General features: G+C 38.5%; 1 protein-coding gene across 11 annotated transcripts in view; it reads right to left on the minus strand.

Moving 5' to 3' along the window:
- C5h8orf34 (similar to human chromosome 8 open reading frame 34) overlaps positions 1-19,520 on the minus strand; it is a 539,213-nt gene that overhangs the window by 291,452 nt on the left and 228,241 nt on the right. For 9 of the 11 annotated variants that reach the window (NM_001109259.2, XM_063288168.1, XM_017593564.3 and 6 more), the window contains one exon: positions 11,337-11,503. In NM_001109259.2, the coding sequence (NP_001102729.2) occupies positions 11,337-11,503 (167 nt within the window). Of the gene's footprint in view, positions 1-4,486; positions 11,504-19,520 lie in introns of those variants that run through there. The other 2 variants (XM_017593566.3, NM_001195648.2) reach the window with 2 other exon arrangements.

The following is a 19,520-nucleotide window of genomic DNA, read 5'->3' on the forward strand; positions in this document are numbered from 1 at the left end:
AAAATACCCACCAATGATAAAAAACCCATAAAACTAAAATCAAACAGACAAAAAAATCCAAGAGCTGAAGAGGATAATAGGAATAAAAAAGAAAGATAATTCATATAAAACAAACCAGAGATGATAGCTACTAAAACAAGCGCTTCAATCATACTTTAAATCTCAGTGACCTAAATTATGCCTCATTAACGAACGAGGTTGTCAAGGTTATCATAATCAGCTTGTATTTTTTGTCCAAGAATTTTTCTCTGAGTAAAGAGATACATAATGATTAAAATACACGAATACAGAATAACACTGACACGAATAACAAGCGACATGGCACAGCTGTACTCCAGGCCAAGCAAATGGCAGCATAGCAGCAGTTATCAGGGATAGAGAAGGAGATTTAACAAAAGTGTTGACACTTCAAAAAGACAGAATCACCCTTAGTATTCAAGTACCCTACAAACCAACATTAAAATGTGCAAGGTGAAACTGTACCAAGTTTCAAAATGTAGAAAGGAATCCACTCACGGCCTGAGTCTTCAGAATCATGACATCATTTCAGGAAGGCCCAGATCTGGTTTAAGTTTGACTCCATCGTGGTTTAGTCCATGTAAGAATTGGATGGCTTTTAGAATGACGATGTGCAATGAAATTCCCCAACAATATACGTACAGTTTTGTGAGTTGGACACATCTATGCATCAAGCTATAAAGAAAGCACTTCTATCACCCAGGAGGCTTCCTTGTACCCAATATTAAGTCAGGACATCACCTTCTACTATTCTGACCATTAAATTTACCTATTCATAAATGTATTACTATTAAATTAATTTAGAATGTAACTAGTGGTTTTGGTTTCCTTTGTTCATAGTCCTAGAGGTTTAAGTGCCCAAGGTCATAGTTATAAAAAGAGTCAGTATCCAGTTAGCATGCACAGTCTGAACACTCTCATCCTGCCCTTCATGTATAAATGGGGATTATGGGGAGAAATTTCTCTCATAACAAATACCGATTGTATCTAATTAACAAACACCACATAGAGTTCATTTAATATTGATTATTTTCTAAGATTCATATCTCAGGATGCAATCACGTTGAGCTAGGCTATCAATAACATGTAGGTCTCTGGGGAACAGAACGCAGTTTTTGGCAATGAAGATCATCCATACTTCTGCACGCATCGATGCTTCCACTTTTACCTGCTGACTAGTATTCTACTGTATGGATATACCACAACTGTTGCTTGGCATTGAATGGTTTTCTACTAGATTATTTTCAGTAGCCCACTTTTTGACACAGTTTAGCTGTGGAAACAAGTTTCGGTGCCTTGGAAGCATGCAGAGAATTTTAGGTCACAGGATGAGCACATATTTAAATGTACAAGGTATTGTCCAGATAAGTTCCCTACCTCTTCTCAGCAATGCAGGGAGTGGGGGGTGGATCTGGATGCTGCACACTTCACATTTGCTGTTCGGCCTTTAATTTCAGCTGTTAAGCTCAGGGGAAGAGGCATCTCATGCTTTAAATCCTACTTCCCTAGTGACTAAAGATGTCACGGCACTCCTACGTATAGTACAAATTTGTCTACTTTTCATTTTGTTTATTTTCCTTGAGCCTGTTCCATGATGAAGTGAGTATCAGATTCTTCTAAAAGTAATTGGTCAAAGGTATGAGGCAGATCTGAACTCACTTATTTTAGCTCTTAAATTTCCCAGCAGAGATAGTTTACAAATGTTTTCCTCTCTCAAACCATTTTAACTAAAAACTAATTGGTTACATAAGTGTGGAGGAATCTCTCTAGCTCACCCCACTGATCTGACCCTTATATCAATGCCACAAGTCCTAATTGTTAGGGTATATCTAGACATTAGATACTGTAATTACACCCACATTTTCCCTTACTTTTTTCCCATTATTTTGGCCATTGGAGATCATTATGTCCATATAACTTCTATTTCCTTGATTTTTCTCCTCTGTTTTAGTCCCTCTTCATAATTTGGATTTTTCTCTTCCCCCTTCCTTCTCTCTCTTACTATCATATATCTATATAATAATAGATATCTATGTAGATAAAGATAGATATATCTATCTTTACACATTGACACTAATATAAATTTACATTTAATTTTGTAGAAAAAGGTTAAAACATTTGTTATTTCTATCACATAAGAGGAAAAGAAGCTATCTATAGGGAAACACATGCATGTGTGCGCGCACTTGCACACACACACACACACACACACACACACACACACACACACACTCACAGAGCCCAGGCTAGCCAAACTCCTGCAATCCTCCTCCCTCGGCCTTCTGAGTGTAGAGTTACAAAATCAGATTATAGATTGATAAAGACCAAGCTTTTTCACCTTTTTTCCTACTATACACTGCTTTGATTTTTTTTCACTCTGCTTTTCAAGGAATTGTTTTTGCTGTTCCCTTGCCATTGTGTTGTTGGCCCATTACTTTTCATCTTGAATTGGTTTTTGTCTCCGTTTGATATTTTTCTCCTGTGTTTTGAAGAAGACATTCAACTCAAGAAGGAGACGAGAAAAGGAGCAGAGGGGTCTAGAGAGGAACTAAGAGTATTAAGAGTCTAGAGGTGGCTTGAGAATGATAGTTACCATGTACAAATTGTCTCACCCTGTTTTCTTTCTTTTACCACCAGCAATTTACTTAAATCTTTAGCTACTTAATGAATCAATATCTTTAAATTAAATAATAATTCATCGATATTAATATTATAACATCTTTAGGATTTTTGGTGAAAATATTTGTTTTAAATAAGGCAGTGTTTCTGTAGGAATATACACGTGTTGTTAAAGGAATATTGCTTTTTGGACTTTGACTTTTGCTTTTAGGTGTATTTCCTTAGAGCTCTCTCTTTTGCTCTCTCTCTCTCTCTCTCTCTCTCTCTCTCTCTCTCTCTCTCTCTCTCTCCCCCTCAGTCAAAAGCTTTTTGTTGGAGAGAAACTCCTCTCCCGTTTTCAATTTCTCTTATCCAACCAGAAATGAAGTAGCTCAGAGTTTGTCCTGTCCTCTTATGCAAGATAAATAGAGATACAGTTTTTTTTTCCTTAAACTACAAAGAGTGCCTTATCTCAGCTACCAAGATGCAGGACCCAGATGGTATCACAGTATTATTAATGCTACTTTAGAAGTTTCAGGTCATAAGTGTCAAAACTCTCTCTCTCTCTCTCTCTCTCTCTCTCTCTCTCTCTCTTTCTCACACACACACACACACACACACACACAGACACAAACACACACACACACCTCTTCATAGGTGCTAATTGTTGTGTAATCTGAAAAGCGGTACAAAATAGAGTTTTCTTAGCCAAAGCTCCCATTCCCACCACCAGATGAGATCCACAGCCCTCCCTCCTCCCTCTCTGTGGTTCCACACACCAGACGCGGACTTTCCATGGTACAGACCTGCCAGAGACTGTGCTGGCAAATCTTGGAGTCAGAAAACCCGGAGACCAGGCAACAAAACCCAGTACATGCACAATAAAATCACACTGACAGTTGTAGCTTTTGATACTGTTAAAAACAGCAAGAATATTCACATTGCTGCAAAGAATGTTCAATTAAATCATCAGGAGAATCGAACATGTTTATGCTCTTTTACAATACTGTTGCTGTTTAAATTGCCAGGGTTTTCTCTAAAGCACCAGGGAAAATTACCTTCATATGTTATGAAATTTCATAAGGTTGTCAGTGTCTATAAAAAGTAACTAAATGACTAAGATGCAGAGGTTGTCGAAATGTTTTCTAAATATACGGGGCAAACCTAAGTGTTCCTGGGTCTCACGTTTTTTTATATGAATTCAATTTCACACATTAAAAGGAAAGAAGAAAAGAATCCACTTAAGAATTACATTAATGTTCTAGCTTGCCTGATGGTTGAGAACTTTAGCATGAATAGTTTTACTTAATCTTACAAAACCTTAAAGAGCAAACACATTTACTAATCCCATTTTTCTAGTACCACATCTGCAGGATGCCACTGTTCCCAGTCCTACAGTCTGCACAGTGGTGACGTGATCATCAAGGCTGTCTGCTGTTGTCACTTCACACACTGTGCCTTTCTTGAAAAGTTAACTTCCTAAGCTTAATGTGAATTTTGATTTATTGTACTAACACCACCTACGTTAATATTTTGAAACACAAATTTACTGAATTTCAGTAATTAAAATGACCAAATTAAATTCTCTTCTGGTGATGCTTGAAAAAGCAAGCTTTAAAGAAATTAAAATTGTAAATAAAATCTGAGAATATTTCATTCTAACACAGACAAATCCATCCAACCTGACAGAGGCATTCAGCAGAAAGAACATAATTTAAAAAATATAATAGAAATGATTAATCTTCACTGATTTCCATTGGAACAACCTTAAATTCTCCACTATACTTCTTGGTGATCTTAAAAGCTTTACATCGATAAATGGATGTACTTATTGTTATTAAGAATTCTCAAAAACATACATATAACATAATTGTTAATGGTTTTTAAAGAAAACTTTATTTCACAAGAACAACGGTTTGGGGAAATAGTTGTCAAGTCGTGTGAACATTCTTTTTAGCATTCTGTTTCACCTAAGCATTTATTGAAAACAATTAAACATGTGGCTTGGTATATTATGAATAGAAATATCTAAACAGATATTTTAGCTATAAAACCAGATTTAAAGAAATCAGAATTGCAACATGTCTTTAATAAGCTATTGATTTTGACATTAAGTTGCAAACAATTACAATTCATTTGTATCAACCAATAAAATATAACAAAGTTGTGATTCGTCCTGAGTTTCAAATTAGTCTTATATAAAGCGAAAAGTTCAAATTCCAATTACATGAAAATAAGTACGTGGTGAACAAACCATCCTGCAATATCACATAGTCATGTAGGAAGTGTTCGGAAAGGAAAGGTTTACTCCTAAAGCAACAAGACTCTAATAATATTGAAACTGCTATGGAATTTGGTCGATTTTTCACCTTGAATGAGTTAACACTAAACCAAAATTGTTCAAATAGTTTCGTATTTGCTAACAGACCTTGAAAGCATTATTAAATCCTGTGCACTGTAACAAGCTCAGTAATTGATCTGTGTAGAAACACGGAAACATGAGTTACAGTTATAGATTTTCTGAATTTGATCCAGATCCCTCTTTCTCTTCTTTTCCAAGCTGTGTCTACTAGGGTGAACATCTGCATGTATACAAAATAACTTTCTTTTCTCCTATAAATTTTACATTTATAGGGAAAAAGTAGACAGTCTAGCCATCTGCGCCCCATTTTTAACAAGTCACAGAAGTCACTGCCCCTGCTTAAATCTCTACGGGTCAAGCAAAAGACAGACGCTGCGAGCAGGCAGGCAGCACTGTTTGCAAGCTTGCCCGTGTCACATTTGGGGTCTCAGAGCCTGGCTCTCCAAGTATATTATTGTGCTGTGAGAAACTCCAGGTCCTACGTTCTTCTGCCTCCGATTGCATAACAGCCATAGGTTAGAGAACCTGTTGTGGAGAAGAGTTGGGACATAAATCTGTGTCTCTCCCCAAGTATTCCTCTCAGTGGTGATGAAAGAGGAATGTGTTACTTCTGAGAATATCTCATTACTTCGTGCCGTTCCTGTGGAGTAGGGAGGGCGCATGGTGCGACCAGCAACTTACAACTAATTGCCTGAAGTTCAAAGATTAGCAAAAGATTAAAAATCAAAACCAAAATAGCAAAAATGTGAGAAAAGCCTAGCAAGAGGTAGCATGGGAGAAGATTTGGGCCTTAGAATTAGAGCACAGGTCTTTGGCCAAGTCACCTACACCACATCACAGTGGCCCACAGTTCACAAAATGCTCAAGGAAAAGCCACAGCACATGTGTGAAAAACACACTAAACGGAGCCGTTGGTAGGTGTCAATCAATTTATAGTTTAGTGTAGCTAATCAGTATATCTTAAGCAAACCTACACAGAAATAATCAGAAACAGTTCTCTGCTGAGTGAGGAATTTCCACCTGAAGTACAATCATCACTATACAAGATTTGTCTGCATGATTAGAAGCTGCTTGCAAACTATTACCTTTATTCTCCTGCATTAAAGTGCTCCACAGTTGGGTCTGTTTTATTTTTACAGGTGGAAAGTGAAGCATTTCTTGTCATATGCCATATAAGTTATATCAAATGGTATGTACAGTCTTGGTGACATCTTGTATTATACTTTATTTAAAGAGCCTTTTCCACATATACCATTACTGTTAGCAAAAATTCTGGTATCTTTGAAAAGAAATAAAAATAACGAATGAAAAGAACAAAGCATGAGTAGAATTCCAAACACAAAACAAATTGGTGAGTGTGGATGACTCAGAAACCTCCACTTCATGGCTGTAAACATTGAGCCTCCTCATGCACTGGTTCATGTCCTTTCTGTCAGTGTTCTTATGAGTTTGACAGACTGCCTATAACTGAATCTACTACAGTCGGAAAGGTGTTATTAGGCAAAATCTGCTTCATGGGTTGGATTTCAATCTAATTAACAGATTACTGTGTGTGAGGAATGCTGAGTCCTTGTTTAAAGATGGCCCTTTGAGGATTCCCAAGCAAATCAAACCTTGAGAGTCGGCATCTGCAATCCAGACTTGTATATCTGTGCGAGTCTGAAGTCCTACAAACATTCAAATTCCCTCTGTACGTGGTAGGTATAGACTTAGGAGGGAAACTTGCCAACGTGGAATGAACATGAACGGTTTGAGAGATGGAGGATGATCTTCTGCCTTCCCACAGCACCAGCCCTTAGCAGTAAACTCGAAGGGATCAAATGGCTTTTTAAAATTAATCATAAGATGCAACACCCCTCATATAGTGTGCTAACATCCACGCCCAGCAGCTGCACAGGGTTTGCAATGGGAAAACACGGGCTGGAGTATATTTTCTAAAATGGCGTTCTAACCAAAAGAGTCCAGCACAGTCTTCAAGTCCTTGGACCACACGGACACTGTGTGTGTCTTCAGGGATTTCATGTAGGCAATGACAACATGAAAGCTAACTGAAATTACAGCTCAGAGCATGGGTGCCAACATAGGAGTGGGACCTTCTACAGAGCTTCTGTCACAGGGGAGATATCGTGACAAGTGACAGATATCTCACACGACTTCAGGATGTCTTAGGTCTGCAGTTGCACTGGTTTAGTGCTTCTCTGTAAGGTTTGGTTAATTGTGATAATCAGCTGCAGAAAAATTAATGGAGTTTGTTAGAATATCCTATAGGTAAAGATAAACCTGACTTGGATTGAGGTAACTCTTTTCAGTATCTTAAATATTAACCTTCTGAGTGTTTTAATCACTATAGGTTAAGCACTCCCCATTTGGATATTTTATCTATAATGGGCACTAATTTCAATTACCTTTCCTTTATACTATACTGAATGAATTAATATTTTAAGCAATCTTATAGGTAATATTAAAATACTTTGTGGTTGAATGTGTGAAAGTCCTCAATATTTTTTTAAAGAATCATTTTTTTATGAAGACTCTTCAGTTTGCTTTGCTATTCTGACGTGCCAAATGATCAATTCTATAAGGAAACAAACAAACAAACAAAACCAGAGAGGCCTATGCTGCTGGTCTCTTCTGGTTTAGACTGGTTTACAGGTTTTAAGTGAGTAAAGTATAAACAACATTTAGGGCCCCCTTCCTTAGGCCACAATGGCAGCCTTCCTCTCTCATCAGATACAATGGCCCAATATTACTTTGTAAATATAAGAAGGTTTTTCTGCCTCCAATTTAACCAAACACACGGCAGTGAATGTTTGTCTTACACAAAGTTCGTTGCGATGCAGAAGAATTGGCCAAAAGGGCATCTCCATTAAATCCTCTCGGTATTTTGCCAATAATGAGTTGATTTATTTGGTAAGATATTGGAGACCTAGAAACTGCATTTGTCAAGGAATACCACTGCAATTATACTAAAACTCTTAATTATTTAATCTTAAAATGAGTAAGTTTATGGCAACATTGCTTGTTTGAGGCAGTGTAGAGCAAGCTTTAATTTAAATTATATAATTCTGAGCTAAGGCCAGAAAGTATAACTAAGTATGATTAATGGCTTTAGCATCTCAGGAATATGATTTCAGACAGTTGCCTTGTCCTCAAACCTAAGAAAGCCTAAAATATTTTAAAAGTAATAGTTTCAACTAAAGTGTGTAATAAAGTAGTAGAGCCTTTTATCCTAGTTTTTTAAATGGGTATAAATCAGTACAAACTGTGTCGAAAGCAATGAACTACACATTACTGTTACATGTCTAATGTGATGCTGTGAATAGGCGACACGGGAAAATGGGAAGACGGTCACACAACTCAACGTCTTCAACAGTTCCTCAAATTCCCTGGGAGGATAAAGAAAGAAACCACACGTGATCTGGGAAACTCATTTTCTCTCATACCGTTTTTGAAAACAACTCCTGAGTTTAGTAGATGTTTTAGAAAATGTGATCATTTTCTGCAAAGAGTCTCTGCACACCCTGATTATTCCGTGGCAGCATAACCACCAAAATAATTGAGGCTGCCTTACATTTATGGTTGAGAAATAGATTGTTTGAGATGGGTGGGAAGATGCTTTTACTCTAGATTTTGGATATCTAGAGCCAATTTCAGGGGTACTTTTTATTGATGTCTTTTAAAATCTCCAAGTACAGATAGTTCATCATTTGATAGTTAATATTAATTTCCTAAGTGGTTACTTTCACACTCTGAATTTATAAATAGATTTAAAATAATCATAAATATTAATATAAAATGAATCCCAAAATTATTTCCACATGCCTAATATATTTATAAAATACATCCACAGACATACAATTAAACCATGAATATATAATCATCATATTAACAACATTGTATTTCAATAAAGACAACAAGAAGAACTAGGTTTATTTATATCTGCTATCTTCACTAAAACATTTTCTGTTTAGGTCAACCAATTTCATTGATGCATAATTCATTTTTATATTAATATTGACTAAAAACATGTATTTTACTTATCAATTCATATTTACATATTATTTTCCATGCATAACACATTTTTAGCTTATTTTACTATGGCATAAATAATAAAAATTTGAACTCTTAAAAACTTATTACAGCAAACTCATTCTACAACACATCATAGATCCCAAAAGATATTTTAAACAGCAATATCTGTTACATCTTAACAACGAATCTATGTACTAAATTTTTACTTTGCGTACAATTTCAAGTTAGTAACGTTTGTGTTTTCTTCAGCTAAGCACAACTCCACGTTCCTCTGGGATCATTTACAGAACCAGAGAAAACGCATGTGGAGTTAAGGCCACTGTTGTGTGCTTGAGCATTGCACATCATCACGAGGAATGCTTGTCACTAAGAGAGCAGCGTCATTTTTAGCCACCTGGGCAGAGATATGTGAGGTGACACCGAGAAAGCCCAAAGCTTCCACTATTCTTTACCATAAAGCTCGGTCAGAAAGCAGGCTAAATATCTAAAGGGAGAAGAAGGATTAATGAGAGCCAGTTGCGAATGGCTTGTCACGATGTAGACACCAAGACCCAACCCTCTGGTCTTCAGCTTAGAAACTTCTGAGCAGAGCAGTTGATGTCTAGGGACAATCAGCATAAGGTAGACATGTGAGTCTCTTGAGAGTCCGTGGATCATCTCTTTCACTGTCCTGACCAGCAGGAAAGCAGTTGACAGTCATGGTTACAGAAGACCCTGCATGTGTGTGAAAAAGCCCCCAGGAGTCTGGGCACACTCCTCCTCCCAGGTTTACACCTCCTTGTCCTGCAGGACTAAGAAGAGGAATCAGCTTCTTGAAACAGTGTGCAGTAACCTCTGCGCCCACTTTTGTACTAGGACATACCACTACATGTGCCTGTGCAGCATGTAAAGAACATGGTGGAAGTGACAAGTTTCCATTTTTAACCTGACTGAAAAAGCCTGCAACAGATATCATTTTATTTTATGTCTTTAGGTCAAAATCCTTTGTAGTGAATGAAGGATGAATAAAGGTATCATGGCATCCAAAAGCCCGGTCACATTAATGATTTGGACTTACGGGAATAAGACTCAATTGCTTAAAAGAAAACAAGGACCAATAGTATCTAATGAAAAGTGCCATTCGTCAGTCGCCTTAATTCTAGACTCAAGGTAGTTATTAGAGCATTAGAAAAGATCTCGAGCCCTGCCATCGTTGACTGAATAACATCTTTGCAGGTATATGCACGGAGACATCATTTATATAGAATGTAACTTACTGTTATCAACACCTAATTCTGTTTCATAAGAAATCTGTTTGAGAATTCTAAATGAAATACCTTTGCTATGCATTGATATTCTACAGGTAGTTACATTGTTTATTCTTTTTTTACTTAAATATAATAGATTGTTGTTATAAAAGCATATACCAATTGTTTCAATTCTCTATAATATAATAATAAGTACCATTCAATCAAGAACACGCCATTTTACATGTGGACTGCTTGGCTAAGAAAAGTTCCTTCCTCTGCAAAAATGATTTTTTTAGCTGGGCATGGCAATGCACACCTTAATCCCAACACTTAGGAGGCAGAGGCAGGTGGATCTCTGAGTTCAAGGTCAGCCTGGTCAACAGAGTGAGTTCCAGGACAGCCAGGACTACACAGAGAAAGCCTGTTTTGAAAAAAACGAATTCCCAAAGTAAGTATCAATTAACAATTTATATGAGGATAATTTATATGATGATATTTCTACTGATACAAGACCATGTACTTAAATCACTAAAAATAAAAAAGCAAAAAAACAGAGAAGAAGTGTACCTACAAAGTTAGTGAAGGTGTGTGAAGGCAATGAGTCGGCAGACTTCGCAATCTCTGCAAGGCTCCCTAACGTTCGAAAGGTGTCCAACATTAATCTACGGCCAACATCTTTCAACTCTGTGATTTTCTTCTAAAGCAACCTTATAATCACAAGACTTTCTTAGAAGGTGGGTGTATTTTATAGACAACAGGTCTAATAAAAAAACAAAACAGACAGATTTGCCTCCTGTCACATTGCACACAGAATAAAGCTCAATGAAGTCAGAGGATAGAACGAGTGCTGTATACACAAAGCACATAGTACAGTCTAGGGAATGTTTCTCATGCTTCCATGGGTTCAGTTTAGTTCTTACATGCAACTTCATAAAACTCTAATGGAAAGAAAGTGTAGGTTAAAGGGATCCCTTTGCCTCGGACAGGACTATGCAAAATGTTTAACACTTCCCCCACCCCAACCCACCTCAATCCCTTCACACTTTTCCAATGCCGGAAAAGAAGAGAAAAGAGAAGTGATTAATTTTTAAAATTACCCAGCAACTCCATTGCATCGTCTTCATTGTCAATGTCTTCTTCTATTACAGATGGCGTGGGGCTGTGGATGGACTCGAAGGAATCCTGGGAGAGCATTGCAGCCAGGAGTTTCTTATGCTGCTGCTGCTGTTGCTTTAGTCCCTTCGTCTTGGGCTCCATCTTCAAGCTGAAGAAACATTGACAGGCTACTTAGCTGTGGTCAGCAAATGAAAATCTACTAAACCAACACAATTTCATTCCATTACACGGTCACACAAGCATACTGCACATTGCTGTTTGTACCAGGGATAACGGAAATAGCACGTTTCTGAAACAGCCCTTGATACTCAACCCTTGCCCAGTGTTGAGTTGGGAACTCCTGCCCTCTGAAGTGCTCCATCTGATTGCTGCTACATGACCTATGCCTTAAGTAACTTTTCTGATCCAGTGAGAACTAGAAGGTTTAAATTATTCCTTGATTTCTACAGGTGTATGTCAGGTATGTTGAGGTATTGGTGGCACTTTGTTCTAATTCATTCAAATCAATAGTAATGATAATTCAGTGCAGACACTCCTATTTTGTAGGATGTTTTCTTCCTCCTTCCAGATGTTCCCTAATGCCCTCTTATTGCTTTTTTTTTCTTTGAAGAATTTCATTCACTCTTACCTTAGGGGAACTTCTGCTGGAAACAGTTCACTAGACATACAACGTAAGGGTTGAGGTTGAGAACCATTTACTTGGGGCCTGGTGCTTCCCTTCACTCCTGTAGTTTTAGATGAAAACTCCATAGCCCTTCACACGATTGTTCTCCCACAGGCAATTTGGTATTTACCTCTGCCTGCTTTTCAGATTTACTCTTAGGACACACAAGAGAAGGCAAGCACTTAAGAATACCTGCTGCTCTTGCAATGAAGCAGGTTTCAGTTCCCAGCACACAATCATCTGTAACCCCAGCTACCTGGGATTTGACACCATCTTCCGGCCTCTATGGGCACCGGGCACACGCGTGGTGCAAAGACATACATGCACGGAAACACTCAAATGCGTAAAATAACAATTTTTGTTTTAAAAGATTCCTTCTTTGATATTGGTTTCCTAAGTCTACTTAAGATACGCAGGTTTCTGTGTAAAATGAACTAGTCCGTTATCCCCCTGGCTTTTCCCAGTTCGCAGCTGCTCAGCATGCTTTCGGCTATCACTCCTAACTTTCTTCCAACCTACCCACACTTCTCTCTTTCTTTTCGGAACCTGATAACAATGTATACCTTTTCTTATTTATCCATAGGTCACTGAAGCTGTATCATATTTTCTACGTATGGGTGTGTGAATGCGTGTCTAGCCTACAAGCATATAAGTGCTCACAGCAGCCAGCAGAGGGCACTGCTTTCTCTGAAACCTGAGGCTCAGGCGACTTGTGAGAAGCATGCAGTGAAAGCCATAGGTCCTCTCCAAGAGCAGCAAATGTTCTTAGTTTCTTGGCAATATTTTCAGACCCTTTATCATGTTTTTTCAGTTTACTTCCTCTCAATTGTTCAAAACAGGCCAATTGAAAAGAACTGCTACCTACAGCCTATAATTTTGTCTTTTGTTATCTTTGCCCTACCACTTACACTATTTCCATTTCTGTGAATTCTCTTGTCAGTGCTTTAATCTTCGTATTGTTCCTATAATTTGTGTTTACTGCTATTATTTTGTATGCTTAAATATTGTCAAGGAAATTGTAGTTACTTATGAAAGCATTTTTTATGATGACCGCTTTAATGCCTAGCCAGGTAATTGTACTATCTATGTTATCTTAGGCAGACATTGGTTGACTTTCGGCACTCAGGATGTGGTTATTCTGGTTCTGGGTATGCATGGCACTTTATAAAATTGTGTCCTGTACCATTTGGCTATGACTTTAGGACTCTGAGTGCACCCCCTATCCATTCTTGTAATTTATAAAGCAGTCAAGCTGCTGCTGCTGAACCAGCCTGAAGTCCAATAACAGTGGAATTGTCAGAGCCCTCACTCTCCATCTTCATTTGCTTGCTTTCTCTTATGTTGATGTAGCTCACACTGGTCCGTCTGGTGTCTAATGGAAGGCATATCCAGGTTGTTAAACGGATGCCTCCAGGTAGATGAACAAAGTGTCAGACTGTGGGGAAACAAAGTCTTTCCTGTGACCAGGCTATATTGTCACAGATCCTTGTTGGTGATGTCTGAAATAGAATCATACATGCATGGGGATGAGAAAGAGCTAGGAGAGGTATTCTGCAATGATCAAATGAAGGCAATCACTGTGCTAGGTTAATAAGGTTGAGCTCAGATCAAGGGAGATAAGTGGGGGACTTGTCTCAGGTAGCTGACCCCTTGCCACAGAAGAAATTGAGGGCTTGGACACAAAGAAAAACAGGAGCCAAGAAATGCCATTTCCATATATCCCCATGAAGTAAGACACAGGTCCATCAGTTCTGAACAAAATGGAGACTGGAATATTTGGGGGGAAGAAGAGATGATTGGTGTCATCTTATGGCTGTAATTAAGGAGACTCAAGGTGCAACAGAGCAGATGTAAGCGGCGGTTTCATTGGCAGGAGTTTGAGCACTCACGGTCTAGAGAAGCTGGACAGTGGGGCAAGTGTTCTCCAACCTTTGATGATTCTATCTGAGAGCAGAAAGGAACCAATTTCCACCAAGTAGAGTTGTATTAAAAACAAAAAGGACCAGGGAGCTAGCTAGACCCGGGGGCTGGTCTCAGTTATAGGCTGTGTCAGAAGACAGATACAGAGAGATACAGAGAAGCCTGAGGAACAGTGCACTGTGGGTTCCAGAACCAGTTGGGTACCAGAGAGGATGAATTAGAAGGCCAGAAGATGCCAAGGAGTGAAATACCAGAAATAATATTACAGATTCCAGACAATGATGACAAGAGTTAATGAAATGTACAAGGAGTGAGTAGGGAAAGAGTAGAAATCAAGAACAGAGAAAAAGGAGAGAAAGGAAATGAAAGGTTATGTCTGGGGCAGAACGAATTATGCTCCTGTTTCATCAAGACAGGAGAACAGACAAATAACGAAATAACGTGTTCAGGGGAAGATTGATGTGAGGGTCTGATGGTTGGCTGATTATTGCTATGAGATGGTGCCAGCTAGATATAAAGTGTGTGTGTGTGTGTGTGTGTGTGTGTGTGTGTGTGTGTGTGTGGTATGATTTGTGGGATCCTTACATCAGGTTTGAAAGAAAAGGAAAGGGAGATGGTTTTAGAGAGATGACGGTGGGCAAGGCTTGTGAGTAGAAATCACACTTGAGTTTCTTCAGCACCATAGCCTGGGAATGGAAGGAAGCAGGACATGCTGTCGGCAGCCTGGGAATGCAGAGTGGTAGGTGGGATGAGGAGAGTGGATGCGGGCCTGGCTCTTCCTAAGAACACTGGATGTTCTGCACACCATCAGCAGGCTGCACTCTCTTCTTTTCCAGATCTTGGGAGCTTTCTACAACTCCTTACCAAAAAAATGGATGAACAGCAAAACATTGAAGATGACAAAATTTGGTCAAGACAGGCTGGCATAGCCAATTTGCAGCTCTTCAGTCTCGGGAGAGGATAAAAGCACTTTGGGACTCGACTACCTCTTCCTGAAGTAGAGATGAAGATAGTAATAACAACTACATTACCATAAGAATGGAGTGGATTAATACTGCCAAAGCGCACAGCAATATCTAAGTGTTCCGTCAAATTCAGGTCTTTAGACTTAGGAGTAACTGCTTTACCCACTGTTTGGACCATCCCTATCCAAAGTTTTCATCTTCTTAAGTCCTTAAATTTTAGTGTTATTTCTGCCAAGTGCTTTACAGATTTCCCATGTCCAGAAGAGCTCAAACTTGACTGTCCTTGTTTTTGAATTTCGAATATGAAAGAGTTATCCCTGCTTCAATCCATTTTCTTTTTTTAAATTTTGTTTTTTAATTGGATAGTTTATGTATTTACATTTCAAATGTTATCACCTTTCCTGGTTTCCCCCTCTCATCTCCCCTCTCCCCACTTCTATGAGGATGCTCCCACTCTCTCCCACCCCCTCCCACCTCAACACCTTGGCATTCCCCTACTGGAGAAAAGAGCCTTCACAGGACCAAGGGCTTCTCCTCCTATTGATGCCAGACAGGACCATCCTCTGCTCCATGTGCGGCTACAGCCTCGGGTCCCTTCCTGTGTACTCTGGTTGGTGGTTTGGTCCCTGGGAGCTCTGGAGGTTCTGGTTGGTTGATATTGTTGTTTTTCCTATGGGTTACAAACTCTTTCAGCTCCTTCAGTCCTTTCTCTAACTCTTCCACTGGGGTCCACATGCTCAGTCTGATGGTCAGCTGCAAGCGTCCTCATCTGTTTCAGTAAGACTCTGGTAGAGCTTCTCAGTAGACAGCCATATTGGGCTCCTGTCAGCAAGCACTTCCGGGCATCAGCAACAGTGGCTGCTGTTTGGTAGCTGCATATGGGATGGATCCTCAGGTAGGGCAGGCAGTCTCTGGGTGGCTTTTCCTTGAATCTCTGCTCCACTCATTGTCCCTGTATTTTCTCCCATGAAATGTATTTTGTTCTCCCTTCAAAGAAGGACTGAAGCATCCACACTTTAGACTTCCATCTCCTTGAGCTTCATTTGGTCTGTGGATTGTATCTTGGGCATTCTAAACTTTTGGACTAATATCCATTTATGTGAGTGCATACCACGTATGTTCTTTTGTTACTGGGTTACCTCACTCAGGATGATATTTTCTAGTTTTATCCATTTGCCTATGAATTTCATGAAGTCATTGTTTTTCATAGCTGAGTAGTACTCCATTGTGTAGATGTACCACATTTTCTGTATCCATTCCTCTGTTGAAGGGCATCTGGGTTCTTTCCAGCTTCTGGTTATTATAAATAAAAATGCTATGAACATAGTGGAGCATGTGTCCTTGTTATATATTGGAGCATCATTTAGGTGAATGCCCAGGAGTGGCATAGCTGCGTCCTCAGGTAGTACTATGTCCAAGTTTCCGAGGTACCTCCAGACTGATTTCCAGCTTGTACCCCCACCAACAATGGAGGAGTGTCTCCACATCCTGGACATCATCTGCTGTCATTTGAGTTTTTGATCTTTTTATCCTGATTTACTTCCCACAGCACCACACAGTATGACTTGAAGGCACAGCTCTCACTTGTAGACAGAGATGTTGACTGTCTTTCTATGAAAGGAAACATTTCTAGGCTTTGTGCACTGTACATCAATGTCAGTCTTCACATCAATGAAATGAAAACGTAATAGAAAGAGAATTTAGTTTCAATTTAAAGTTTATTTCTGAGTTGTAAGATTTCTACTAATTTTATTGAATATTTATATTTTAATAACAACCCTCATTTAAGAAAATCAGTTTACTTGGTCTACACTATTTATGAATTTTATTCTCCTTTCAATTAGATGGTTCAGCTTTAAAAGAACTGATTATATTTTCAAGGCTTGATGAACCTATTTACTAATTCTACATTAAGGTCTATCAAGTAATTTAAACAAATTTGTTATACAACTATTGCAACATCCAATTAGGATGGCTTAGAAAAAATTATATAGGGTTATTAACTCAATTTTTGTTTCTACTTATATGATAAATATGTGATTATAGTAACTCTAAATGTGTAGAGGGTTCATACACTTTCCCAATAACCAGCCAGGCAAAGGACAGAATTAGGAAGATATGAATAAACATAAAAAGTCCACTCTTTCCCTAGCACACCTCCCTCCTTCTCTGTCTCCTCTCTCTCTGCCTTCCCCTCTTCCTTTCTGTCCCCTCACCCTCTCCTTCTTTCTTCCCCCTCTTCTTCCCCCCACTCTCCACCTCTCCCATATTTGCGACCCCCTCCTCCTCTTTCTCCCTCCACCTCTCATCTCTCTTTCTCTCTGTCTCTCTTCCCTCTTTCTGTCCCTGTTCTGATGCTTTCTTTCTTCCTTGAGCTCTCTTACTTCAGAATTTAAAAATCCAAGAAGGAGTCAGGAAAATATCTTTCATCATATTCATATATCATTTTTAGTGTAACTTCAAAATGTCTACAGATGTCTTGAGATGCACCCAAGGGCCATTAATATCCATTATCTTAACACTGGAGTCTCAGTATTATTCTATTACTTTATCTGTGTCCTTTCAACTTCCTTAACTCTAACCAGCAGTTAACACTATAGTTGGCAATCATTCCTGACATAAGTGGTTGACTTTCTATAATGTATTTGAGGTACATAAATAAAAGCATTAAGGTATATAATGTTGTTTGTTATAAAAGCTCCAAGAAAATATTTTGGATAAGTTTCTATCCGTAAGACTTTCAAGGTTTGGTTTCCAATTTAATTCTCTAGTCTATCGGTGAATGTCTGATCTGTTATGTACTTGTTCAGCATTTTAAATAATGTTGTCTATGAATGGAGTATTACAATAGCAGCCACTTATATATGACTTATTTGCTTCCTTTCTCCTAGGAAAATCCAAGTTAGAGCAATGGCCCAAAAATAAAAACAGACTTGATGGTTTTTTTTTATGAATACACTCTATTTAGCATGGGCGTAGTGATAGCCCACACCTCCTACACTTGTGTAGCAGATATTTATTGAAAATAGCTATGTGCCACCCTTTGTAAGGAAAAAAAATGGCTGAAGTAAGGCTTGAAAATCAACTTTGCTTTCAGGAGTTCAATATCATTATGATTAGAATCTCAATGTTTACAATTGTTAAATTATTACATGTGTTACTGCTATTTAATGAAAAAAGGCTATAATTATGCACTATCAACTTTAAAACTTTTTCTCGAGCATTTCTTATTCATTGAAATGTTGTGTGAGCCACTGCGTAAATACAGGAACTCTGGTTTTTAATGTGATGAGAGACAAACACTTTGTAACCTGAGATTTTTTTTCTATGTGTGATTTCTACATACATGAAATATTTCTGAAGTAACTAGGATTTAGCCAAGACTTTGTCACATTTTCAATGCACACGTGACATCTCAGCTCATATTTTAAGTACAAAGTGAAGTGAAAGCCGAGATGGCTTTTCAGGACATAAGGACAAATATGCGGGAAGTATTTTTAGAGACTGAGAAAGAGCTACGACTAGGCTTGAGAATCTCAGGGTAATAAGAGCTCACTAAAGCGAGGAAGAAAATAGGGGCAATAACATTTGCAATAAAAAGCTCTGGATATTTTAATGACTAAGTGAAAACAAGATAGTAGTTGACATTTCTCTATTTTACATTTAAGAATTAAAGATTGACCAATGAAGAAGTAGAAAAGTTTATTGAGGTTTGTGAGTCTAGCATTAGGAACAAAATTACCCCCTTTGACAGGTGGAATTGATCTGGCATTTCCCAGAAGAGAAATGGACTTTTAGGCATGGCTTGCTTCTTCTTTCGGGGCACTTTAAGTATTTAAATAATTTAAAGTTATTTTGTGTGGAAATAGAATCAATTTTTCCCAAACCTGATGCACATTAGTGAGTTTTCTGTGCTTCTTTCCCTCAAGCCAAGTGGCAAGAGAGAGCGAAGGAACCTTGAAAGCTATTAAATTGTAGAAAACACATTTTTCTCTCCTTGAGAACAAAAATCCTTATTGGTTGACAGAAAATTGAACCTAGGAACTGCAGAGTTCCTGTGGCTATGCTGTCAGAGTAAACACCTTTGGTAGGGACCAGCTCTTAGCAGTCACAGGGACCTATGGTCCTGTCAACTTTCCATCATGAATATTTAAATGTAACTTCTCAGTGTTTCATAATTCTTATCCCATAATGACTTTTACCTGGCTTCCTTGACTGACCCATTTTCTGTTTTAACTTTTACTTCTCATGGTGGTCAGACCCCAAAATGGTAATGGTAAATGTGCTTTAGTTAGTAAACATGATCTCACATCTCAATGTAGCTCCCCCTTAGTTCACAAACACTTATGACAGATCACCTGCCACCATTCTGGGAAATAAAGTCTGAATAAAATAAAAGTTACATGGAGTGGTACTTTGAAAGAGGATGCCCTATAAGCTCATATATTTGAATGTTTGGTTCCCAGTTGGTGGACTGTTTGGGAAGGATTAGGAGGTGTGTCCTCATTGGAGGTGTGTTACTGGGGGTGAGCTTTGAGGATTCAAAAGACCATGCCAGGTTCAGTTTGGCTGTCTCCCTGTCTGCTGCTCACAGATCATGATGTAAGCTTTTAGCT

This window comes from Rattus norvegicus, chromosome 5, assembly GCF_036323735.1.
Source record: "Rattus norvegicus strain BN/NHsdMcwi chromosome 5, GRCr8, whole genome shotgun sequence".
NCBI lineage: Eukaryota > Metazoa > Chordata > Mammalia > Rodentia > Muridae > Rattus > Rattus norvegicus.